Below are 27,572 nucleotides of genomic sequence, written 5' to 3' on the forward strand. Positions count from 1 at the left end.
TTAAGTAAAATAAATCAAAAGATGCCAAAGTTTAATAAAATCAGATTAGAAGTTTGATAAAACCCTAAAATGTTGAGCGTTATGCCGATTATTCAGCTTGTTCTTCAAGACCTTTCACAATAAATAGTTTGGTAGGGTCAAAGAATAAAAGTCCAAAAAGTGTCGGTTCCCACTTTGAAACGAGCTGCAAAGATGTGAACCTTTGGTTTTATATGATACATCACAGATGTTAAAGTACTCCAGTAACGAGGTGCGAAAAGAATGTTTTTCATTCCATTAAATCCAACTATTGGGTTCATAAACCTGTATTTGTTGAAATCACCATGGTATCCTACCTATAAACAGATCAAAGTTGAAATATCTTCATCAGCCTTGACCGGGGAGCATTAAGCTCGTCAAACAGAGAGATATTCAATCTGTCTGTCCAAACGAATGGACAATTAAGCTCAGATGTGAATCGTTCCAGATGGGATTTCTGTTATGTGGCAATTCAGCGAATCTGATCCAGCGAATTTGGTTACATCACAGCTCACATCATTCCTGGAAAAGCAGATGAACAAACAAAACCACACACAACTATTCTCAAGAGGAGATCTGTGAATTAGTGACGTCGTTAGCATTAAAATAGCTTAAATAACTATGATAAATCAAATTTTTTAAGGTTTTGCGTGCCAATCATTGTTTTTTAAACACATTAAACTGTAAATTGTGCCATTCCAGGGGTTTGTTTTTGAGATTATTTCACCAAGATGGCTGCCATGATCATTAAAGTTAGTCAGCGTAGCATGTAGCTTAGCATTAGCGTAACAAATAGTTCTCTAGCAAGGACCAAAAGACAAAGAGAACAGAACTATACACAATATATTTCAAACGATCATTATTAAAAATACAAGGGGAGGAGCCAAACGACAAAATGTACAGTCAAGCGCTTCAATCCAAAGACGTCTATCCTGAAATGCATACGACTTTTGAGCTTAGGTTTAGCTGTCTTTAGTTGTGCCAAAACAGCTAAAATGACCAGCGCATGAGCTCACGTTATGATCGTAACACTAAAGTACCTAATAAAATGAAATGAAGGTGAGGACAGTCCAGAGTACAGTTACATTTTCTCCGCTGTTTTTAAAGTTTGAACATGTGGAACCAATATAAGAAACTGTTTGACCTAAAGGACTTCTTATATGCTGGGAAAGATTATATTGACTAGAGAATGGACAATATTACACATTAAATACACAGATGGAAAAAATAAAACGTATTATTAAGAAAAATTGCTGCCACATGGAAATAGAGTTAAAGCAGAATTAAGATAGATATTCATGAAGAAATAAGTAAATATATATATAAAGAAAAGATTATTGCAGTAGGTTTACAAGAAAGCACTATTTCAGTTTTCTATTTAATAATTATTTGTTAATTTATTGTTACTTGACATTTCTTTCAATTGTGTGTGAAATCTTATAGCAATTTCTGAGTGAAATTTAGTTTTACACAAATTTTACTCTGTTTACTTTATTTACTTGAATTGTGATGCATTTCTTGTGAGATTTAAATAGATAAATAAATCATCGGTCAAAATGAATTTTGAAATCTTAAATGCAAGTAAATAAATAAATATGTTAACACAAATACTACAATACTAGTACTACAACATCTGTTTATATATTTTAATAATAATAATAATATAATAATAATAAGATGAGTTTTATCTAATCTCTGATCAAATAAAGTAACATTGAAAAAATGGAGGAGGACCAAAAACTTGTTTTAAGTACAAATACGTGTGACACGACACAATGTAAAAGATGTTTTGACATGCACACGCATACCACTGTAATGCCACAATCAGAGTAAAAACTTGGTAAAGCGTGTCTATCCACCATATAAACACAGCTCTGTTAATGTGAAACAGTTTCTTTTCGCGTGTTACGAAGTATTGCTAGAGGTCAAAATGTCCTCATACTAATTCAACACCAGCCGTGCTTGATTAAGAAAAACACATTCATTTTCCTTTAAGCTGATCACGGAGTCCTGCCCACGTTTACTAACTCCACCAGCTCTCTCTTTTCTTCTCTGACGTGAAGCAACCTCACCTCATTCAGCCAAAGGTTCAAGAGTTCACTGCTGCCAGACTGTTTTTACAGGCCCTCTTTCGTTTCTGCCTTGCCCTCCCTGTTCTCTCGCTTTTCAAAGGGATCTCGGCATGAATGTAAGTGGATTAGCTCTTGAATTTGTTCTACCAAAACACTTTCATCCGGGACTACTTGTTTGAGTATAGTTGAGTTTATACACGGAAGGTGGGAGAAAGATACAAGGTGTCATGGCTGGTAGAAACAGAGAGAGTCAAGCAGGTAGATACACAGACAAACAAACAAATGATATGTAGACAGATCGATAGATAGACAAACAGATGATATATAGACAGACATAGATAGATAGATAGATTATAGATAGAGACAGACAGAGAGATAGACAGACAGACAGAAAGAGACAGAGAAAGAGAGCGCGAGATAAGCGCATTTCCACCGCTGGAACATTACTAGGGACTTTGGGCTGGTTCGCAGTTTGTATCCACAGCAGAAACCAGGATCTAAATAAAGTTCTGGGTAAAAAAGTGTCCCTCAGAAAGTCCCTGCTTGTGAGGTAGTACTTTTTCAAAGGTCTGGAACTTTCGGGGGTGGGACTTGGGCGCTGAGCGTGCCGATTGGTTGAGTTCATGCACCATCGTGATTTCAACCACCATTTATTCAGATCATTTTAAAAATATTATTGTTATTGTGTCATGAAATGTAGTTTTAAAAGTATTTCAGGCAAGAATGTAGCTGTTTAAAACTCAAATCTGTGTTGTATTTATAAAGACAACACCTATTTAAAAACGTGTTTTGCCAATTTCGGAGACGGTCAACTCTACGCGATCAGCGGGAGCTCACTGTTCATGTTTCCCGACAAGAGCAGGCTCACCTCGGGTAGTCCTTCTAATTTTTGCCATTGACTCTGATGTCTCTTTAGTGGTTAAACATAAAATAGAAAATAGAGATTTACGTAGTTTGTATTTAGAAATGCGCAGACCTACGTCACCAGATTATTTGCCTAATCTTCCTGGTACTTTGGACCGTGGTGGAAAAGCAGAAAGCAACAGATCTAGGGGGAAAATAGATCCTGGGAAAAAACTTTCCTGGTACAATTGTTCTGGGTAGACAGACAGACAGAGAGATAGACAGACAGATAGACAGACGTACAGACAAATAGACAGACAGACAGACATAGACAGACAGACATAGACAGACAGACAGACAGACATAGAGATAGATAAACAGACAGACAAGACAGACAGAGACAGACATAGACAGATAGACAGACAGACAGACAGACATACAGACAGACATACAGACAGACATAGATGGACAGACAGACAAATAGACAGACAGACAGACAGAGACAGACAAACTGACAGACAGAAAGACAGACATATAGACAGACATACAGACAGACATAGATGGACAGACAGACAGAGAGATAGATAAACAGAAAGACAGACATACAGACAGACAAATAGACAGACAGACAGAGAGATAGATAAACAGACAGACAAACTGAAAGACAGAATGACTGATAGACAGACAGACAGACAGACAAACAGACAGACAGACAGACAAACAGACAGATAGATAGACAGACAGATAGACAGGCAGACAGACATAGACAGACAGACATAGACAGACAGACAGACATAGAGATAGATAAACAGACAGACAAGACAGACAGAGACAGACATAGACAGATAGACAGACAGACAGACAGACAGACAGACATACAGACAGACATACAGACAGACATAGATGGACAGACAGACAAATAGACAGACAGACAGACAGAGACAGACAAACTGACAGACAGAAAGACAGACATATAGACAGACATACAGACAGACAGACAGACATAGATGGACAGACAGACAGAGAGATAGATAAACAGAAAGACAGACATACAGACAGACAAATAGACAGACAGACAGAGAGATAGATAAACAGACAGACAAACTGAAAGACAGAATGACTGATAGACAGACAGACAGACAAACAGACAGATAGATAGACAGACAGATAGACAGGCAGACAGACATAGACAGACAGACATAGACAGACAGACAGACATAGAGATAGATAAACAGACAGACAAGACAGACAGAGACAGACATAGACAGATAGACAGACAGACAGACAGACATACAGACAGACATACAGACAGACATAGATGGACAGACAGACAAATAGACAGACAGACAGACAGAGACAGACAAACTGACAGACAGAAAGACAGACATATAGACAGACATACAGACAGACAGACAGACAGACAGACATAGATGGACAGACAGACAGAGAGATAGATAAACAGAAAGACAGACATACAGACAGACAAATAGACAGACAGACAGAGAGATAGATAAACAGACAGACAAACTGAAAGACAGAATGACTGATAGACAGACAGACAGACAAACAGACAGACAGACAGACAAACAGACAGATAGATAGACAGACAGATAGACAGGCAGACAGACATAGACAGACAGACATAGACAGACAGACAGACATAGAGATAGATAAACAGACAGACAAGACAGACAGAGACAGACATAGACAGATAGACAGACAGACAGACAGACATACAGACAGACATACAGACAGACATAGATGGACAGACAGACAAATAGACAGACAGACAGACAGAGACAGACAAACTGACAGACAGAAAGACAGACATATAGACAGACATACAGACAGACAGACAGACAGACATAGATGGACAGACAGACAGAGAGATAGATAAACAGAAAGACAGACATACAGACAGACAAATAGACAGACAGAGAGATAGATAAACAGACAGACAAACTGAAAGACAGAATGACTGATAGACAGACAGACAGACAAACAGACAGATAGATAGACAGACAGATAGACAGGCAGACAGACATACATACATACATACATAGACAGACAGACAGACAGACAAATAGACATAGATAGACAGACAGACAGAGAAACAGACATAGACAGACAGACAGACATAGACAGACAGACATAGGCAAACAGACCATTCCACATCCACATTTTGTTTTTCTCTCTAAATAACAAATCTGTCCATTTTGATGCTCAATTTTACTGAACTAATTTCTGCTGATGACTATTTTGAATTGAATTCTGCCAAAGTGTGCACTTGTAAATGTTTGTTAAATGCATAACGTTAATTACGCGAGTAGCCTACACGTCTAAAATAATACAGGCCTATGAAGAAAAAAAAAAAATTTCATAAAAATATTTCTTACATTTGCTTAGTACAACTTTAAATCAATGTAAAAGCTCAAATGAATTGTACAACTGATTTTTTTTTTAATTCTGTTCAGCATTTGAATTTGTGACGGGCTGCGGGTTGAGAACCACTGCTCTGAGTCACTGAGTTCAGTAAAGTCTATCAAATCCAATTTAAATGACAAATTAGCTTCTCATCTTTTAACTCTATAACCTCTTAACACCAGGATGTCAATCAGGCTATTCTGAGTCCTAGGAGATGTTAAATTCCAACATCTCTGAACAAACTCCGCTTTGTTTGCTGTTCTTTGTGCAGTTCACCCTTTTAGTAGCTTAAGAGCCCCAAAGGGTCAGTGCAAGTGTGTTGAACAGTAGAGCGTTTCCTGACACACAAACACTAATCCCAGATAAAGACCCACCTAAAAGGCATCCAGTACACCACCGCTGTGAAAGGAAATGGCCACACTTTCTTGAACTGAAGAGGGTCGATCCAATTCATTTCTCACCATGGAGGGAAGTTTGTCTATTGTATGAATGGGGCGCTTAGCAACCGGCAACAGGGGGCATACAAAAGGACAATAGGAAAAAGTGTGCCAATTCAGTCAATTCAAGAGAGCTTTGGGCTTGAAGGCACGAGACCATATAAATAACACATTATGACTACAGAAAGTACCCTAAATTATTATTAATAATAATACAAAATATAAGAATAATAATTTTTTAATGTGTTTAACTTGAATGAAAGTTATTAATTAGTTAGAGTATATGTTTATTTTGCTTAATTTTTAAAAATATAAAGGCAATCCCTTGTACTAAATTTCCTAAAATATAAAAATGTTATATTTGTCCTACATTTCCTAAAAAAAAAAAAAAAAAACACTAAATATTAATCATTGTTATATTTGTCCCACATTTCAACTAAAATAACTCAATATCCAATTTTACTTCTTGAGAAATCTGATTGAGATGATGACATGGTCAATCTTTGTTATAAAAAAGAAAAGAAAAAGAAAATGTCACTGTTATGTAACTTTCTGGAATTTTTGTGTTTTCAAGGCAGGGGAAAAATAATTTGCTTCTACTGCAGAAACTGCGCAAAGTGTGATATAATCTGCTGTAAAAGCAGGGACAACCAGTCAAGAAGTGATCTTTGCAGCGGACGCTTCGTGGAAAAAGCGATCAGAGACTGGTTTTGGCAGGGTGGCTGGTGATTAGAGCAGAGATCTTGTAAAGCAGGATGCTAATTGTGCTAATCTAGTCTAGCACTGACTAGACTGGAATAATGTTGATGCTTAGCAGGGATTTCTGCCTCATTTCAAACATCCCTTTTCACTGTAGCTGATTACTTTACCGAGAAAGAGCAGATAAAATGTTAGTCAGGGAGACTATTTACTATTTACAGAGAGAAATAATTTCAAGACATCAGCTGTATATTTACTGAACTTGGAATACAACGTCATTTAGCATTTAGCAGATGCTAAGCGACTTACATTGTATTCAGGCTAACAATTTTCTCCTAACATTGGTTCCCTGGGATTCGAACCCCCAACACTTGCTAATGCAATGCTCTACCGCTTGAGCTACAGGAACATTTTGATTTTTTTTAATGTATTATTAATCAAACTCTACTGTACTATGATTAATCACATTTTGCTCACGCGACCTCAATAACGGGCTACTGTGTAAATGGAAATGCCACAAAATTAATAAAACACTTACTTGACACGGGCCGTTGGAGTTTACGAACACAACATCCTGATCTCAGATGACGAGAGCAATAGTTAAACGAGAAACTACGTCCGCAATCAGAACCATATGCGTACATGTGATAATCCCTTTAATACACATACAATCACAGCACTGTTTATGTCTACGTGTATTTTAAGCCAGAAATGAAAACAACACGACATTGTTGCGGCATCAAACGAAACAAACCACAGGCATCTGATTCTGTGAAAACATCTCATGAGAAAATGAATCATTCTAATCGGGGCTTGACTAATGAATGCTGGCAAGACATCCACGGCTTTTTATTTGTGTGTCTAATAAATGTCATAACCATAAGCTTTTCATAAATCAGCAGAATTCTGCCAAGATGGTGTTCACAATCCATTATCCATCATGGCGTAATTAATGCCTCACTCCTTCATCTCCTTTGCTTTCATATGAGTCAGAATTCCCATGGTGCCTTGGTGAAGCCCTTCTGAGACAAACCGGAGAGAGGCACTTTTTAGAAACAATTTGGGTCTTTTTATACTCCTCAATGTGGCAAAAATCATACAGACACATTATCATATGATACGGAAACATTGGTTTTAATGTGCTTATGTTACAGTTTGCTAGTCTGGCATGATGAATAATCAACCAAAAACAGGAGAAATATGTAATATCTGAGCTAAATCACACAGGAAGCATACTATTAATATTTTTTAGCGGCATACAGAATTCGTCTGGAATTAAAAATAGGATTATGTAAAAAAAAAAAAGAAAAAAAGAAAAATGCTAAGAACCTCGGATGAGGAAAGATAAACGAATAAACAGAGAGAGAAGGTAAAAAAAAAAGAAAAAAAAAACACTTTTTAATGGCTAAAGTTGATCAAAATGAAGAGCCATCTGGTTCTTAGTCCTAATTCGTAGGTATCCAGCATGCATACAAAGATTAAGGATTGCCCTGCATTAAGCTAGCAATACAAATAATCATATAAATATGGGGTAAAAAAAATCTTCTAGGCGGAAATCAGATATCCAAATGTGGCCTCAGAATTACGCTCTCATGTGCAATTCTGTCTTTAGTTATTTAACACATTAGTGGGCAAAACTGATTTCAAAACAAAACAAAACTAAACTAAAGATCGTCATGATGTTCTCAGAAAAATGTGAATAAAATGTGAATAAAAAAAAATTACTAGAATATATTAATATTTTAATAATTTCTTAAAAATATATTAGCTTTATATTATAATACATTGTATATAAATTAATAATATATATATTGTATATATCTATTAATTTTATTATGCGTTTTATATATATATATATATATATATATATATATATATATATATATATATTTATTTATTTATTTATTTTTTTTTTTTCAGTGATCCAGTATATATATATTTTTTTTTTAAATCCGTTCAATATTTTTGACAAAAAAACAAACAAAACAAAGCAAAACAGAAAACAAAACCATCTTGTGTTGGAATCTCCCCTACATCAAACAAAAAAACTAACAAAAATTTGTGGTGTAATCTCCCCGGCATCAAAACAAAACAAAACAACATTAAGTGTTGGAATCTCAACGTTTTTAAACAAAACAAAACCCATTTTTCCTAATCGTTACTATTCCTAATTCATGAGGCCGATTCACTACATGAGAAGACAGTAAAAGAAAAAAACTAAAGATTTAGCTCTATTTCCCAGTTCTAACAAGCATTTTACTGAAAGCTGGCATTTGTTCTGTTTACTCATAACAAATGATGTTTTATTTACGCATAACAAATTATGTTATGTTTCTCTCAAGGATAGAAGAGAGAGGGGGAATGTAACCGCTGGTGCCATGACCCGGAGTTGAAGAATATAAATAGAGACAGAAAGAGCGAGGAAAAGACAACACTAAGAAGTGCACTATAAAGAAGGGCAAGTCTAATTGGGGTCTTGTTTTAGTTGCCGTCTCTCAGATAACACAGAAAGCTTCCTGAGGCATTAGAAATGCTGCAAACACTGACCTACATTCAGTCGTACAACATCTCTGCCTCCCCAGGGAGGCCTTCAGAAGCTGTTTATGCTGATCCAGAGTCAGTCGCTGTACAAAAAGGTGCGATCAGAGATCATTTTCATACTCCGTTCTACACAAAAAAAAATTCATAAAACATAGCTAAACAAATTAAAGCAAAATAACAGCCAGAAAATAACAGCCTTTTTCATAAAAAAGTAAAATTGCTAAAATAATTTTCTACAATTTACAAATAAACAATCTGCATTTCCCTTTTAAGAAACTTCCTATATGATTCAGTTTTCAATGTGTAATTTAAATAATGTATTACATAATAATACAATATTTATAAAACAAAAATTCAATAATTGCTAAATTTATTATATGTGAGTATAAAAAAAGCTTTTTAACTGTTTATGTAACACTATAAGATGAAAAATTATAAATAAAATTATAAATAATAAAGTTATTTTATAGCAATTATTATTAAATATATAAATACAATTATTTGCAATACACGGTCCAGGCTAGTAAACATATATATATATATATATATATATATATATATATAGTTCTAATTAAAAAAATTGACCTGAATGCACAAAAAATTTGAATCCACTGCATTCACTGGATAACATATTTTTTATTAAATATATAAGCTATTTTATCATTAAAATGCATAATGATTATTTAATAATTATAATATATTATATTAAATAAATAATCTGTTTATTTCAAGATGTGACTGCTATTGGATAGCACAAATGATTTTAATGTTTAAAAGTAAATGGAATAACAATTTATAATAATGATCCCTGCAGTAACATAAATTACGTTATATAAATGATGTTGCAATGACAATAATTCAACAATCCATCATTGTTATAAAACAACAACTCCAGATGATTCATAAACCCAGCTTCATGCACATAATTCATCAGTCGTCCACCTGAACAGCCATTTTAAACTCCACTTCCTTAAATAAACACACCCCTCCATTTTATAAATTCTTTAAGCTTGTTATGTTTAATTATTCATGCCTCAGAGGAGGTCTGTTCCCGCAGTGCAGCGCAGCATGTCCGTCTCCATTCCCGAGTCACAGAGACAATGACATATTTATCCAATAACACTGCGGTTACAGACGCAAATTTGCTCCGAGTTTATTATTTGTTGTCTGAAGGGAAAGGAGTAGTAATGCATGCGTAGAAGAAATTGTGGACGTATTGTTATGATGTTTCCTTCATAAGCTGGAAGGGAAAGATGAGCAAAAAGCTTCGGCCAGAATCTTTGTGTGTATAGAGAAAACGATGGTTAAAGTTCTGACGCCGATGCTTTTCTACACTCAAATCCCAAAAACAAACAGATGAAACTCTTGGAGGAGACGGAGCAGCACAATTGTGGCACTAACAAGCAAAATAACAAGCTGAAGTGTGTAAATATGGGAAAATAAATATATATATTTAAGAAAAAAGACTATTTACTAACAAAATGTTTGTCGGTCTGACTATTTGTTTATATATTTGTTCATTTATCAGTCTTCTCACCTGTCTATCTACTTATCTTTTTATCTATCTGTTGGTTTTTGTGTATCTGTTCATCTATCTATATATCTATCTATCTATCTGTCTGTCTGTCTATCTATCTATCTATCTATCTATCTATCTATCTATCTATCTATCTATCTATCTATCTGTCTGTCTGTCTGTCTGTCTGTCTGTCTGTCTGTCTGTCTGTCTGTCATCTATCTATCTGTCTGTCTGACATCTATCTATCTGTCTGACATCTGTCTGTCTGTCTGTCTGTCTGTCATCTATCTTTCTGTCTCTCTGTCTGTCTGTCTGTCTGTCATCTATCTATCTGTCTGTCTGACATCTGTCTGTCTGTCTGTCATCTATCTATCTATCTATCTATCTATCTATCTATCTATCTGTCTATCTATCTGTCTGTCTGTCATCTATCTATCTGTCTGTCTCTAATATATCTATCTATCTATCTATCTGTCTGTCTGTCTGTCATCTATCTATCTATCTGTCTGTATGTCTGTCTGTCTGTCTGTCATCTATCTATCTATCTATCTATCTATCTATCTATCTATCTATCTGTCTGTCTGTCTGTCTGTCTGTCTGTCTGTCTGTCTGTCATCTATCTATCTATCTATCTATCTATCTATCTCTCTGTCTGTCTGTCATCTATCTATCTGTCTGTCTCTAATATATCTATCTATCTATCTATCTATCTATCTATCTATCTATCTATCTATCTATCTATCTATCTATCTATCTATCTGTCTGTCTGTCTGTCTGTCATCTATCTGTCTGTCTGTCTGTCATCTATCTATCTATCTATCTATCTATCTATCTATCTATCTATCTATCTATCTATCTATCTATCTATCTATCTGTCTGTATGTCTGTCTGTCATCTATCTGTCTGTCTGTCTGTCATCTATCTATCTGTCTGTCTGTCTGTCTGTCATCTATCTATCTATCTATCTATCTATCTATCTATCTATCTATCTATCTATCTATCTATCTATCTATCTATCTATCTATCTGTCTGTCTGTCTGTCTGTCATCTATCTTTCTGTCTCTCTGTCTGTCTGTCTGTCTGTCATCTATCTATCTGTCTGTCTGACATCTGTCTGTCTGTCTGTCATCTATCTATCTATCTATCTATCTATCTATCTATCTATCTATCTATCTATCTATCTATCTGTCTGTCTGTCATCTATCTGTCTGTCTCTAATATATCTATCTATCTATCTATCTATCTATCTATCTATCTATCTATCTATCTATCTATCTATCTATCTATCTATCTATCTATCTATCTATCTATCTGTCTGTCTGTCTGTCTGTCATCTATCTATCTGTCTGTCTGTCTGTCTGTCTGTCATCTATCTATCTATCTATCTATCTATCTATCTATCTATCTATCTATCTATCTATCTATCTATCTATCTATCTGTCTGTCTGTCTGTCATCTATCTTTCTGTCTCTCTGTCTGTCTGTCTGTCTGTCTGACATCTGTCTGTCTGTCTGTCTGTCTGTCATCTATCTATCTATCTGTCTGTCATCTATCTATCTGTCTGTCTGTCATCTATCTATCTATCTATCTATCTGTCTGTCTGTCTGTCTGTCTTTCTGTCTGTCTGACATCTATCTATCTATCTATCTATCTATCTATCTATCTATCTATCTGTCTGTCTGTCTGTCTCTCTGTCTGTCTGTCATCTATCTGTCTGTCTGTCTGTCTTTCTGTCTGACATCTATCTATCTATCTATCTATCTGTCTGTCTGTCTGTCTGTCTGTCTGTCTGTCTGTCATCTATCTATCTATCTATCTGTCTGTCATCTATCTATCTGTCTGTCTGTCATCTATCTATCTATCTGTCTGTCTGTCTGTCTGTCTGTCTGTCATCTTGTGTCTAAATATATCTAAATAAAAGTCTGTTCTTCCTGACTTCGCATTAGGGCATGGTACTAACTACAACAGTACTGTCGGTCTACACAGCTACACAACCTCCAGCCACTTGGGAGCGGCACGTGAACTCACCAGTGAAGAAGTTCTTAGCACGTAGATAACTGACACTCAGCCGCAGGATGGAGAGTTTGTCAAGGCTGCTCGTGACCTCCTCTGGAAATGGAAGGAGACTGGCCAACCGGTCCAGCTCAGAGTTCAACCGATCTCGATGACGCTTGGATGGGTTAGACTTCACCACTTCGGCTGAGGGTTGTTTCACACTGAGCAACATTTAAAAAAAAACACACACACACACACGTTAAGATCACTTTCAACAGTGTTGTTCAAATGCATGGTCTGTTTGGACAATCACGGACGGCATGAAAATGCAGGAGCCACATTCACAAGTCTCGCATTGATTTGCACAGGCTGTTGTTTTTACGAAATTTACCCAATTGTCAACTTTCCTTTTCTGCCCGTCATGTTAATAATTTTGCATTTTGTTGTGCCTGTGCTGTTCTTGGTCATAATAATAAGTTTCAGTGTTTGATTTTAAGGAAATTTGTGTGAACCTTTGAACAACATACAAATTTGGGTCACCGCCCAAATGTAAAGTCTGAGCCCTGAAACGCACACATATCACAAATCCATACACACAGAGCTGTTACAAAACAATTCATCTGTTACTGTAAATATGAATGCACGATTTTATTATAGATAAAAGATAGTGTAATTCAAAGATAAATACAAAAAGGAAAAAACTGTTTAAAAAAATCACTAGCTGATCGAAATATTGTAGATAATAAAATATAATGAAAATATAAAAAAAAATACAAAACATAATTATTAGTGGTAATTCTGTTATCAAAGAGTATAAAATAAGCTCTGAATGAAATCTATTTGGTCTACACTTAAAACAAATTAAAGGTGGAAGAAATTATTTAACATACTTTATTTTTAACATACAAGAACTATAAATTATATGCTAAATCTAGAAAGCTTTGCATTCACTGTCAAAATAAAATATTTGAATTTAAATAAACTTATGCAAAACTAGCTTCATAATTATGTATATTATATAAGGTTTATAGTTACAGAAATATATTTTATTGAAATAATCTAGTATCCGTTTATTTTGAAACATCTAAATCCCATCAAAATATCATGTTGTAAAAAAAGTGATTAACACATAATGCAAATAAAAATAATATTTTAAACAAAATATTTTGCAAAATAAAATATATTTGATTTGTAATTATACAATAATATAATGAATATAATAAAATGATATAACATGCTATATACATTATTTAAAATATTTTCCAAGCCTCTTATCTGATTCGCAGGAATGGCGTTCACAACTTCATTTGAGGGTCTTTAACATAATATAATATAATACAATTTCATGTATTTGTCCTGTTTGAACAGTTTCATTTGATCAAAAACGGAAACGAAAAGGAGGAATAAATCACCTTATGAAAACTGCAATATAATATCACGATGCACATACATTAAATAGCAACCACTAATACCAGGGATGCTTTGATGATCTTAAATAGAGTAATAACAGACAACATAAATATTTACTTCAGACAGATGGGCCTAAAAGAGCAGATTACACATGCGATTTGGGTCAGACGAATATTACTGTACTGTAACGAGTTTCGAGTCAGAATCGCCAACAAAACAACAAATGACCAATTATAAGTCAATAACTGTCCATCTACACATTCATTACACACACAAACACACATTTATTCTTCAAACTTACCTTCTTTGCACGGGTTTTCTTCTTTTTCGTCCTGCGTACATGTTTAAGGCTCTAACTCTTCAGCTCCAATGAATTCAACCCACAATTAACCACAGATAAAACCTCAATCCTTCTACTCAAACATGAGAAAAAATCTGTTTTCTTGGACAGGTCATGGGTGTTCAAATTAAAAAATCCGAAGAAGTGTAATAAATATAATGTAAACTGTCCAAAAAGGCACCCAGAAGCCCCACTGTCTCAAACTACTGCATTCAATGACATTAAAACGCCAAAAACAGCGTTACAGAGTGTCATTCCTCTTCGGATATACTTCAGCATTCACATGAGAAGTGACAGCAGGTCTTCTTCATCATATTCGACATCCTCAGTGCTGCTGAGCTTGTACAAACAGCCCTCCAAAGTCATGTGCTTGGACAAAACAATACATTATAATCTATATTTACACAGAATAAACCAAATCCACAGTCATAATGTGTTCCAGCTTCGTGTCTTAATTCATTTTGGTCCGAGCTTGCTGCTCCACAAGTCCCCCGGCGGCGCGTCCCCGACATCAGCTTGCAGGGTTACGCGCTTTTGGTTGACCAAGCAACCGGCACAGATTTAAGCAGGAGCGCGCGCAGAGCATCAGAGGCCACGGCTTAAAGGCAAAGGGGAGAAATCTCCTAGGATACAGGGCGTCAGGTTTTACGTCTTCTGTGATTGGTCAACGCACTTCGAGATTACGATTACTCGCTTATGAATATTAATAATGAAACGTGACGCGCAGAAGACTTGAAAAAAAAAAGCAGAAGTCGGCCGCCAAATTATTATCCCTCTCTGAATTCGCTATCTGGTTTTCTAATCACAACCCCTCCCCCACCTAAACCTAAATCTACCAGTACTAGGGGGGTAATATTCTGGCAGGGGTCAGAATTGGGCACAACACCGGAACGAATCATACTATCGGGAATATGAATATTAATGAGATTATATACTGGGCAGTTACCAAGAAAAACTGGCGAGTCTGATTAATATTAATTAGACATCTGGACACTTCTAGCCAATCAGGGAGCAGAACCCCCCCCCCCCCCCCTTTTTTTTGACAAATGTGACCCTGAAACTATTGAACCAGTAATAAGGGTAATTTTGATAATAATCTTTATACAGTAATAATAATAATAATCTGAAATCTGAATAAATAAGATTTCCATTGATGCATGGTTTGTTAGAATAGGACAATATTAGGACGAGATAGGCTACAACTAACTATATGAAAATCTGGAATGTGGGAGTGCAAAAAAAAAAAAAAAAAAAAAAATATATATATATATATATATATATATATATAAAATAAAATACTGAGAAAATCGCCTTTAAGGTTGCCTAAATGAAGTTCTTAGCAATGCATATTAGCCTACTAATAAAAAATTACGTTTTTATATATTTACGGTAGGAAATGTACAAAATATCTCCATGGAACATGACTTTACTTACTATCCTAATGATTTTGTTTATTATATATTTTCTTTAACATAAAAGAAATATCAATAATTTTGACCCATATAGGCTAATGTTTGGCTAATGCTACAAATATACCGCAGCGATGTATGACTGATTTTGTGGTCCAGGCTCACAATTTACCTTACCTCTAGACTAATTTGAAAATTCAATAATAATAATAAAAAAAAAATTATATATACCACCAAATTGATCATTCTCAATAACGTTTTTTTTTTAATCCAAATGTTTTAAAATAAATATTCTACCCTAACAAATTAAAATTCTATTTTTAATGGTATGGAAAAAAAACTATTTATACTCCATTAACCGACATGTGATCTTACATGTCTCGTGTTTGCAAAGGAAAAAAGAATTTGCACCACGGTGAAATCCCGGGGTTAATTTCCTTTTTGCAAGCTTCTGTTATGACGCATCATTTCCTGCGCTTTCGGAAGCTTTTTTTTTAAATAAGTGTGTTCGACATTTATTGACTATAATGCTTACATTATATAATACTTGTTTATGGACCACAGCAAAATCCCTTTTAATGCATGCAAGTTAGGCTGTTGACTCTTTCATACACATTGCACACATCTGTTTCATAGGGATGCATTTAAAGGGCAGTAGACCTAATGAATAAATGACGATCCGAAAATGATTGCATATCTCCCCAGTTTGGTTCTAGGACACACTGTAAAACTGTGGGCGACCACACCGCAGGGTGCACACCCATATGCAACGTCAATTTTCTATCTCTCTCTCCCTTGCGAAAAGACTTGTGTCAACATAACCTTACTAAAAGTTTCACTTCAAACTAATAGAAATATAGAAATAGTGCATACTGGCACACGTTCAAAATATATACATTAGCGCCCCCGTGTGGTTAATCAATCTATCTATCTATCTATCTATCTATCTATCTATCTATCTATCTATCTATCTATCTATCTATCTATCTATCTATCTATCTATCTATCTATCTATCTATCTATCTATATTTCCACAGCTATCTAGTAAAATAACCAGCTGAAGCCATTGAGTCATCAACCCCCTTTTAATATTATGATATCAATGAGGGCACAACAAAAACGAATCATTTGATAATACAAATACAAAGCAAACCAGAGCTATATTTTACATACAGATATATACGTATACTTATATATAATATAGATGTGTGTGTGTGTGTGTGTGTGTATAGCCTGTATTTGTGGGACAGCCACTTACTCCTACAGATTTTACAGTTGTGCAGAATAATGTACAAAATAAGATATAGGGTACACATAAAAGCATTTACAGTGCTGGGTGAGCAAGCAAAGAAACAGACATACAATGATACAACAAATAAAACACAGATACTGCATTAAGAGAGGCCTCACAAACACTTCGTTATGCAAGAAGCAGGCATCTGAAGCGTTAAGTGCTATTATTTCTTCCTAAGAGATTCGTAACTTAGTGGTGAAGGGGAGGACGTTCTTACAAGTGCGATTTATTTTGGCACTGGGGGATTTCAATGCTGTCAGTGAGGTCAATTTGTCGTTTACTGGTGCCTAATCCACTACTAACCTGTATTATTCAATGGCACTTGAAGGCACAGAAAATATGAAAGGTCATTTTCTGGACCACTAAACCTTGTCTAGTAACAAATCACTAATATTTAGGCACCTTAATAAAGTCATGAAACTGTCATAAACAGTTTCCTAAATAGATATACAGGATTTTATTTGTAGTAATTATCATTGAAAACTACATTTCAGTTACAAATATCAGTGGTTCTCAACTGGTAGGTTTTGATTGGAAAATAAAAATGACCTAGACACCACGATGTGTTTTAAACAAACTTACTGGCTGCACAAAAATTAAAATTAGTTGAGTTTTTTTCATTTTTATTTAATATTAAATTAACATTATTATAACATCTTATTAAATTATGGGCATTTAAGTAAGCAAAGCAAAAGAAAAATATGTTTTTTTTTATTGTGCGTCATTTAATTTCACAAAAAAAGTGAAAAACTTTTACTGAGAGTATATAAGATACATGAAATTATCAAAACAAGGGAGCCATTTTGTACAATTATGGCTAATGGCTTTTGTACAATAAAAGCCACTGTAAATCTGAGTCCTGAAGCGAAGCCATTTGAGAACCACTGATTTAATATACAGCACTGTGGACGGAGTTACACAGCGCAAGAAGAGGTTTCATAGCCTTGTTAGGACATAGATAAATTTTAAAGCGTGAAAACGAACATCAGCGCAAACCAAATCCGTCGCTATAATTTGTGCGTAATCAATCTGTCCAGTGATAAACGGATCAATCAGCTAACTGATCGTCCATTAACCAACCATCAATCAAACAAATCTTCTAGCGTCAACGAACCTCCTCTCTTAGCCAGCAGACATCTGGCAATAAAAAAACAACGCTCTTATTTACAAAACAACTCCTTTAACTTTCAGTTCAAATGAAATCAAAGACGAAAAAAGTAGCTAATCTCAGAAAACGAAAGCTGTTTGAAGGTGCTTAAGAAGACGGACAGAAAGTGTCCTTTAACTCTTGAACTGCAAGGCTATGTACAACACTTCGCAAACTAGCTTAATCGATTCCGTTCATGCAAACAACAACCAGTTGTTAAAAACATTACTTCTCAGATTCAATTATAGCTGCCATTCCAATTCCATTCCTCCTCTGCAAGCCACTATCATTTCGTCCAAAGAGAGTGAAGACGGGAGGTAAATAAGTAGAATATCCTTTGGGCAGAAAGAAATTAAGGCACGCAGTGTTCCCATTTCAGATGATGAAAGGAAAAGGCTTTGGATGCATGAGTTTGAGGGTTGTATATATTTGCGGTTATTATCACACCATACACTCTGTTCTTACTGCAGGGAGAAAGAATAAATCTCAGAAGCAACAGCGGTCAAAAATATGAACAAAATTAAGGCTATTAAGGCCTTTTCAAAGAGTTCATTTTGCACAATAAAACCAATCAGTCATATTTCTATAGCTACAGCATCTCCTACAAATATGTTTTGGTATACATACACATTCAAAGTGCTGATACAATCGAATCAAATGGCTTTATATTCTTTCAAAACAAGGCCTACAAACTTTACATGAAATAGAATTTCCATGGAAATCGCATTTGATTAAATGCGTAAAATTTACACAAAACCAATTTTCCGAATTCTGTTTTGAGCACTTTCTCTACACTGTGCTTCTTCTAAACTTTTTGGCTGCTGCTGTATTTCCTGACTAACCAAGAATGAAACCACAGATGAATAAAGACTTTCACTGCGGCCATTAAAAAAAAAAATATAATAATAATAATCAAATTTTCTCTCAACAAACATTGACTTTTTTTTGGAGTCCTTCTGTCTTTGCCTTTCTTCTGGAGGCAGGATATGCTGGCTGCTGTGATTCTCCTGGCACACAACACTATTTAAGAATTCCTAGAATTCTTCCACATAAGTGTTAACGCAAATAGAAAGCAAGAAGGAAATCAGCAAATTAAAAAGTGGACAAAAATGGCTCAATGACATTTCCATAATTTCGATTATATGCATACAAAAGTACAAAAGACGATTTTTTTTAACAAACAGACAAAAAAAAAAAAAAAAAAAAAAACTGTACAATGAATGATATGATAACATTCAGATATTGTTGTAATACACATGAAACATATGGTTAACGCAACCATAAAATTGTGACAAGACCAGTTGGTTTTTACTTTTTCAATGGAAAAAGTGTTGTTGAGAAGAAAAAGTGGTCGGGGACTGTTCATTTTTGCTTGGTCAACTTAACAACTTGCAGTGAGTGGTGCTTCAGAGAAGTTTTGGGGAAATTTTGCAGCCAACAAATTCAACAATTTGCTCTGACAGTCCAATGGTGCCACTGAGGCCATCAGTAGAGTATTCATTTCTTTCGAGAAAGTTGGGTACATTGATAACACCAAGCTTAAAGCCAATTTCACGCACATTTGGCAAAATAAAAGGCGCTGACTGAGGCCGATTGACTTTCCCTTTTTGAATCGAAACTTACCCCAATAAATATCATCTTGTGTGCATCTTGAATTTCCTCAGATTTTCATCCCTGCAATTAAAAGGTTTCACCGTTGCTTCTGCATACTTCACAAATGAACTCTAGGCTACCTCTCACGCACGTACACACAAACACACACTTGCTCACACACCTCTCCTTGCTATTACACACGTCATCTCACTCTTTTTCCATGGCAGGATGGCAAAACAGAACAATATCCTTCAGGGATAAAAGGACGCACTTAAATTGTTTTATATTTTCTTTCTGCCACTGCTTATTTCTCATCAGAGAGGGTGTGAACAAGTGGATAAGTAGATAAGTGTTGAAAAAATGTGTGGTACAATCGCCTTTTAAAGTTCTGTAATGTCTTGCAGGTGTTCAGTCTTTAAAAAGCAGACACTCTTGTCTCACGAGGGACCTGCATGTCCCTCAAGGGACAAACAAGTTGCCGTATTTATGCTTTTTTTTTTCCCCTAGAAAAAGGCACAGCACTGTTGATGTATCAGTCCATATTGAGCATGATCTAATAGTCACAGCAACTGCTTTGGTTGTTCTCGGAAAAGTAGGTGGTTCCATTGACCAACGATGGAAAATGGAGCGTTCCTTTCTCCTTAAGTGGAGGGTTTGCGATCTGTGGAAGGACAAAATTGAAACCATTAAAGGAATGTTTTGTCCATTCTGTGGCAATCATGTCATGATGTTCATTAAGTTGTGCATGGAAAAGAATTAAAAAATGAACTCCCTCCATTTTGAACTTTTGTGCCCAGTCTGTGGTTACTGATGCATTGCTTTAATGGCTTCCTACACTATTCAGGGTTTAGACATTTAAGAAAATGCAGTATCCCTGAAAATGTTATGACCAGCTTAAACCAGCTCAAACTACCTAACATGCTTCAAAATATACTGGGATAGTGTGTCAATGACATTTTAATGAACAGTTCAATAAGACACTGCACTGTATAACTTACAGCACTAACAGAGAGAGCATGTCCTCCATATCTAAGCAAAATGGACAACATGACTGAAAAACACCCAAATTAATCAAAATCGAGAGCTTGTATATCAGAACTGAATTATATCGAGAAATATGACACCTAGTCTTACTCTGGACTGCCCTCAATTGCTTCCTTCCACAATGTGGAAAGAAAACAACTGAGCATATTGGGAATTAATTTATCTTGAGAGTCTCTGTCCACCCCTAGACTTCCTCAAAATCATATGGTTTTTCTTTACACATGGTGGCGGTAGCAACATCCCAAAGTGTTGTTTGTCACAAAGACTTGAGACTAATGGTAAAGCTGAGATAACCCAACCGGTTTTGAAAAAAAGAACTTGATGTGCGATGACACAATGAGCCCGGGGTAAGAACAGGGTAGTTCCGCTATTCTCAACAAACTTCAAGACTCTATCTAAAAATAGGGAGAAACCACACACCTGGTGCTTTGATCTCTGAACTAGAACAAGCTAGTTTGAAGTTATAATTATACCATGGATTACGTTAGTACAGTTTACCTGTGTCTGGCCATTGCAGGAGAGATACTGCTGAGCAAGTATGTTCTCTGGAGTTAACCCAAGTGGCACTCGGCAGGCCATGGGGCTGATATTGGTGTCTTCTTGTGGGATGACCGTCGTTCCCACGATTGACTCACTTGGAACTCTTTGGTAGTAGCAGGATGTTTGGTTAGGACTCTGGGTAACAAGAGCTTTAGCCCTCTGGCAGGATGGCACTGAAGACATTGGATCAGCAGAACCATACTGCGTCCCGTTCACTGTCGGTTGAGGAGTGCCGGTGAACATGCAGCTGTTGGTGGTCAGATGAGGGCTGTTGTTGATCATCTCTCCTTGCTGAGGATAGATGCCATTTGCAGTTGTCTGGGGCAGGAAACCAGACCCGAATCCTTGTCCGTTTGTATGCGACATCAGTTCTCCAAGCAGGTCTCTTTGGAAGCCTGTAACTTGGCCGATGAAGCCCGTCATATTCTGTTGCCCACTGGAAAATGATTTGGAGACCGGTTGAGGCTGTGATTGCTGCCAGCTAGGCAGTCCAGGATTGGCAGCGTTTTGAGTGTGAAGAGAAAACTGTCCTTGTAGTTGGGGAGTTGGGCCAGAGTGTATTCCCGCATCTTGTACACTTGAAATATTACGGGTGCAAGAATTCCGCAGGTTATCGATCATATTGTTGCTGTCAGACACCCACTGAGGTTTCTGACTGATTAACGGTTTTTGAGGAAGGGAATTTTGGCCATTGAAGCCCATTGGCTGGGCGGAAGTGCCCTGCAATAGAGGACTTTGAAGAGGGAGAGTCATTGTGTTGTGATGGAGCTGGTTTCCGGTTTGTAGGTTTCTCTGGCCACATGGCACCATTCCATTCTCTTGGATGGCACCTTGCAGACCAAGCCTGACTTGGGGCGGCTGCTGCATGGCAAGAGAAGGATTAAACATAATGTTATTATTGCCAGGCATCTTCTGGGTTGTCTCTTCTAGTCCAAATGATTGTCCAAAAGAGTTGCCAGGTAGCATCTGTGGCCCCATATGGTTGAGCTTCACCAACCCTCTTCCAGGGCTACTGATGTCCACTTCATCTTGGATGTTCATTCCGATGAACCCACCTGCACCTGGGGATCCACTGAGTATATCTGCCTGGCAGTTGAATTCCTGGTTAACAGCTAAGTTATTCTGTAGTTCCATTTCTGGAAGACACTCAGGCACCTCAACAAATGAACCCTGGCTCTTGAGTTGTTCAGGCAACTGAATGCCACTGTCCTTAAAAAGTGCATCCTCGACATAAGAGAGGATGTCATCGGTGATGATTTCATTAAGTTCCATTTCGTTGCTGTAGTTCATCCTGAGCAGAGTGTTCTCCCACTCCTTCAAGTCCGATTCGTCCACATCAAACCCCTGAAGCCCACAAATACTGTTGTCCCCAATAATCTGTTGCAAGCTATCCATCATGTCCTTTACCACACTTTCCTCCTTTATCCCAGTGTTCAGGGCTGACGGCTGCCAGGTGTTCCCAGGGACATTGAGCAGGGCGTGGCTATCCCCGAAAGCCTTGTCAAGGGTGAACTGGGAATTGGGGTCATTGTTGTTGTTGTAGACAGACTGATCCTGTTTCAGCATGCAGCCGAGAAGAGAATCTGGGTCCAGAGATGGAGGTTTCTGCATCTTCTGGCCCTTGCTGGGATTTTGCATGTCAGCGATGTCCAGTGTGGGGCCAGTCTCATACAAGACACCCTCACCAGTGGGGCAGCTAAAAGGTAGCTGCAACTTCCTTTGACGGAGGTGTTCCTCACCCTCCTCATTACTATAAGATACAGAAATTATAATAATGTGAGACACAAGGAGACTAGAGCTACACCAATATTCTTAAAAAGCGGGTTTAACTTACGTTAGTGCTCTTTGTCGAGCAATAATGAAGTCTGGTCTTCCTCCTTTATAAACAAGCCTAGCATTGGACTGCACCCAGATCCATGTACCCCCCTTCGTGAGAAGTCTGAAGACAGTTAAACCACTTTCTCCAGTCTTTATCACTATCATAAAGAATAAGAAAGAGAGGGGAATTAAAAAAAAAAAGAAAAAAAGAAATACTATGTAAATCAAACTGCTATTTTTACGTAGTTCATAAACAACAAAAATGATGGACATGGCTTTAACTAAACATTAAACATCTGGTCAAGATCTAGTATAACTCACTTCTGACATGGTTGTCAGCACAGTGCATCATGTCCGCAGCATGAATGAACTGATAGCCAGAGCCTCTCATACACAGCTCAATCTCAGTGTAACCAAGAACCACCTTTCCCCTGCAAAATGAGGAACAGATAAGAACATTTTTAACACTAGGCTTGTACCACATTCTCAAAGTTCTTTGGCCCAATCTAAAGTTGCATTTGCTTCTTAATCAAAGCTACCTGGTGTCAACACCCAGAGGTGTGAAGTCCATCTTGTGTTTGGTTTGGAAAAGAAGAGTCTTGCTCCTGATCTCTAGGATAGAGGGTGGCTGGAGGGGTGTGGCAATGACAAAAAGAGCCAGTTGAGGATGGGCCAGGGTCCCATCTTCAGCCAACTTGTTTTGCCCATGGAGGTATTTCAGCCTCCCATGGAAATTCAGGGCCTTGGGAAGGACAAGAAATTCAATTTAGCCCCATGAGGGTGTGACACAGAGTGTAAACAATCCACAGCAGATTTATTTATACAGCCGTTGTTGTTACTGTACTATTGTGCACACAGAAAATCAAACGTATCAAACGAAAATCAAAGGTTAATCTTGCAATGATTCTGAAATATTGATTCTACATAGGCATAAAGTTGCAATAGAGGTCTAGGATGTTTACCAGGAAGCCTGATGAGTTGTCAAGGAGGCACCGGAATCGGCAACAGAAACTTCGTTCCAAGAAGGATGAGTTTTCTGGAGGGATGTGTTGAGGGTTGTAGTTTACCATATCTCTGGTGATGTCACTGCTGCTTTGAATTGCTGGAGGCCGATTGGTTGTGCCAAACAAAAGAGGAAAAAAAAAACAGTGATGTAATTGGCTGTGAATCACTGGCAGTGTTCATCATCCTGGGTTTATACAAGACTCCATTTTATAAATCAGAACAGATACTCCCACAGCTGTCTTGTTCTCCACGAACATACTTTCTTGATTCAGTAATAGTAACAACAGAAGTCTGCTCATTCACAAAACATTCAAGGCTGGGCACTCCGGTAAAAGTTGACAACACCTTACCAGGAACTCACAGATCCCTACTTGGGCATCACCATTAAGGATTGAGTTACTACTAACCATCAGATGCATCGCTACCATCGCACGAAGTGGGATTGAGAGCGAAGTGTAGTTGCCTTCGAAACATGGCCCGATCGTCTGTATGGATGAGCTCGAATACGCTCTGATGGACCACATCCGACTGTGAAGACAATAAGAAAAGACATTACCAAAAATGATCGAAGGACATGTTCTGCATCCTGCATTCACTAATATTCATTCCCATTATAAACTGACTGGGAAATATGATAACGGGTTTTCCACAACCACTTTCAAGTTCTGTTGTAATTGTTAATGCCAACCAAATCCTCATTGCATACTGGGCAAAGAGGTTTATTTTTGTCTTTCTGACAAGACTGGTGAAGCGAGAAAAACTTTACATTTACAATTTGTTTGTGGTGTTGCAGATGCAGGAGCTGGCGTTCTGTTGTGAATGCGTGTCGAAGTACACAGAAGAGAAGACATTCTTTAAAAAACTTTAATAAATACATTTAAAAGTATTTGTGTAGCTTCACAAAATTACGACTGAACCACTGATGTCACATGGACTATTTTAACAATGTCCTTACTACCTTTCTGGGCCTTGAATGTGGTAGTTGCATTCATGTCTATGCAGGGTCAGAAAGCTCTCGGATTTCAACAAAACTGTCTTAATTATTTGTTAAGAAGATAAACTAAGGTCTTACAGGTTTGGAATGGCATGAGGGTGAGTAATGACAGAATTTTACTTAATGACTTATCCCTTTAACATATTGTACCGTATTATTTGTTTGGAATTCAACTAATTGGAAAGCAAATGGAAACTTTAGTTTCCTGTTGCTGAAATTTTAATAAGAAAGCTTTAAAATCATCACATTTGTGGACTCTAGAGACATCACTTTGAATGATAGGCTGTATTTACTGTATATCAAAATTTAGACGCTTCCCACTAGAGGCTTGGAAGAGTAACTGCAGCTTGGCTTGCATTTCTCCTTTCTGCCTGTTTTTCCCTCCGCGTCCTCTCTCTCTTTCTCCTCAGCAGGTCAATGAAAACAATGTTTGCACTGTCTGTGTGCGCTAATTGCTGCAGGCTGGACGGTGTGGGATGAAACCAGACAAGGTCCAGAAACCACTCATGACAACTTGTACCAACAAACACACACTTAAAGGTTAATGAGGACAGACAGGCAAGGGAGTAGAAAGAAAAGATATATATTAATTGCTCTAAAACATGTATACATCTCTCTGATATATTTACACATATATCTTTGTAAAAACTACATATATATACAGTAAGTATAAACAGATGGATTTAACCTGCACAATGATTCATGAACAAAGCCACACACAGCGATGCTTGGGTGCATTCTTTTATATAACACAATTTATTCTTATGACATGGACTAAAAAATAAAAATAAGTAATTAGAAGCATGTGAATAGTTATTAGCAAGCCAAATCACAACAGGTGTTCAGATCGCTGTAGCAGAGGGTAGAAATGATTGCGTTTGTGTGCAGGTGGCACAGGCCTGCCTGATTGTGTAACCCTGGCGACCTGGACTTGCTAGAGAGGGAACGTCACACTCCAGGGAAATTGATTTAGTGAGGAAAAACAGGTACACAATAACAAGCGCAGACTATATGCACACCAACAAACACACAGAGACACCTCAGTTCTTATTCACATATCATATAGGTGTACATATATTCTTTTAGTACATTCATACTGTCTGTATTGTAATATTTGCGCGTGCTTCGAGAGAGAATGTATATTTGAGTAGATATTGTGTAATGTATAGCCTACTTGCTATTATTACAAGCTATAGGAATGAAACGGCTATTGTTAATGTGATCTATACATAAAGTCTATACATACAATACACCGCAGGAACACAAACACAAGATCTCCTTGAACTGGCTGTGCTTCACTCACAGACGAACAGGTTTTGCGAGTTCTTTAATGAAGTATCCAAACATTCAATTTGCCTCTCTTTGATGTTCTTTTTCGGAGCTTCTCCTCTTTTATAAACAAAACCAAACTATGTCTGATATGTATATCACAGCGTGACAAGGTAAAAAAAAACAACAACACTTAATCGCTAGGCATGTGCAAATATTAGCTTACATAAATTTGAAAAAGTTCAAAGCAGGACGAGGAAGAAGAGTGTTTCGAACGACATAAGACTAGTTTGTTAATAAAATAAAATAAAATCCTCACTGACGCCACGGTGGTTTACCAGTAAACGGACACCTTTCCGAATAAGTAATCACAACCCAGACGCCCTCAGCGCGTTTTCAGCAGCCGACTTTCAGTTACAGAACAGTTCACGGTTCACTATCCTTGCGATAATAGTAATTCATAACCGTAGGAAATAGCGCGGCATGTTAAACTCTCGCAAAGGCCATTACTCTTCCTCCAGGCTGAGGAAAGTCAAACCAACAAATGACTGAAGAATGATACAAATGTTTCCAGGTGAATGACTCGTCAATTTATTTAATAACTATGCTGGATTTATCAATTGTCAATTAAATGACAAGCATTGTTTGAGGCTGGAATATGAATATAGATTTTCTTGGTAAACTGTACAAAGTGCATTACATTTTTTTCCGTATGAGAAGACGACTAATGTTAAAAAAATCTGAACTCACCTGATGGAAGCCCAAGTAGTCCTGTATAGTTGGAGACGAATAAAACACGTAACCTTCGGAGGTGACCACCAGCACAAAGCCATTGAGGGCCTGAAAACAAAATTAGATAGAATCGTCAATGACAATACTAAAACACGTTAATTTGCTGACGAAGGTTTCATGGTTGGGGTATTTAATAAAGAAAAGCTGAAATGTTTTGGTTTGTTTCATGCTAAACACGGTGGCTGGGATTGTGTATGTAAGACTGTAGATGGGTGGGGATAATGGGGCCATTTTTCTTCTTTTACATCTTTTTTTTCAGTAAACATCCCATGTAATTAGCCAAGCTTTTGTTAAGGTGTTGAACATGACAACAGACAGGGGGTGAATATCGCCACTAGTCACGCACAGGAACCAACAGCCCTCAAACAA

The 27,572-nt window shown here is 36.9% G+C and overlaps 2 protein-coding genes across 2 annotated transcripts in view; both read right to left on the reverse strand.

The window, feature by feature from the left end:
* The window catches only part of LOC127988300 (aryl hydrocarbon receptor), a 39,473-nt gene extending 24,296 nt beyond the window's left edge, over positions 1–15,177 (reverse strand). The window contains exons 1-2 of the mRNA XM_052590967.1: positions 14,260–15,177; positions 12,582–12,769 (exon numbers count right to left, since the gene is read on the reverse strand). Coding sequence (XP_052446927.1) covers positions 12,582–12,769; positions 14,260–14,300 — 229 coding nt within the window. The 5' untranslated portion in view covers positions 14,301–15,177. The remainder of the gene's footprint in view (positions 1–12,581; positions 12,770–14,259) is intronic.
* Positions 15,178–17,701: 2,524 nt separating this feature from the next.
* ahr2 (aryl hydrocarbon receptor 2) overlaps positions 17,702–27,572 on the reverse strand; it is a 55,827-nt gene continuing 45,956 nt past the window's right edge. The window contains exons 4-11 of the mRNA XM_052589174.1: positions 27,162–27,251; positions 24,556–24,676; positions 24,106–24,245; positions 23,683–23,885; positions 23,465–23,574; positions 23,160–23,301; positions 21,284–23,075; positions 17,702–20,402 (exon numbers count right to left, since the gene is read on the reverse strand). Of these exons, the coding sequence (XP_052445134.1) occupies positions 20,295–20,402; positions 21,284–23,075; positions 23,160–23,301; positions 23,465–23,574; positions 23,683–23,885; positions 24,106–24,245; positions 24,556–24,676; positions 27,162–27,251 (2,706 nt within the window). The 3' untranslated portion in view covers positions 17,702–20,294. The remainder of the gene's footprint in view (positions 20,403–21,283; positions 23,076–23,159; positions 23,302–23,464; positions 23,575–23,682; positions 23,886–24,105; positions 24,246–24,555; positions 24,677–27,161; positions 27,252–27,572) is intronic.

The sequence above is a fragment of the Carassius gibelio genome, chromosome B22 (assembly GCF_023724105.1).
Source record: "Carassius gibelio isolate Cgi1373 ecotype wild population from Czech Republic chromosome B22, carGib1.2-hapl.c, whole genome shotgun sequence".
Lineage (NCBI taxonomy): Eukaryota > Metazoa > Chordata > Actinopteri > Cypriniformes > Cyprinidae > Carassius > Carassius gibelio.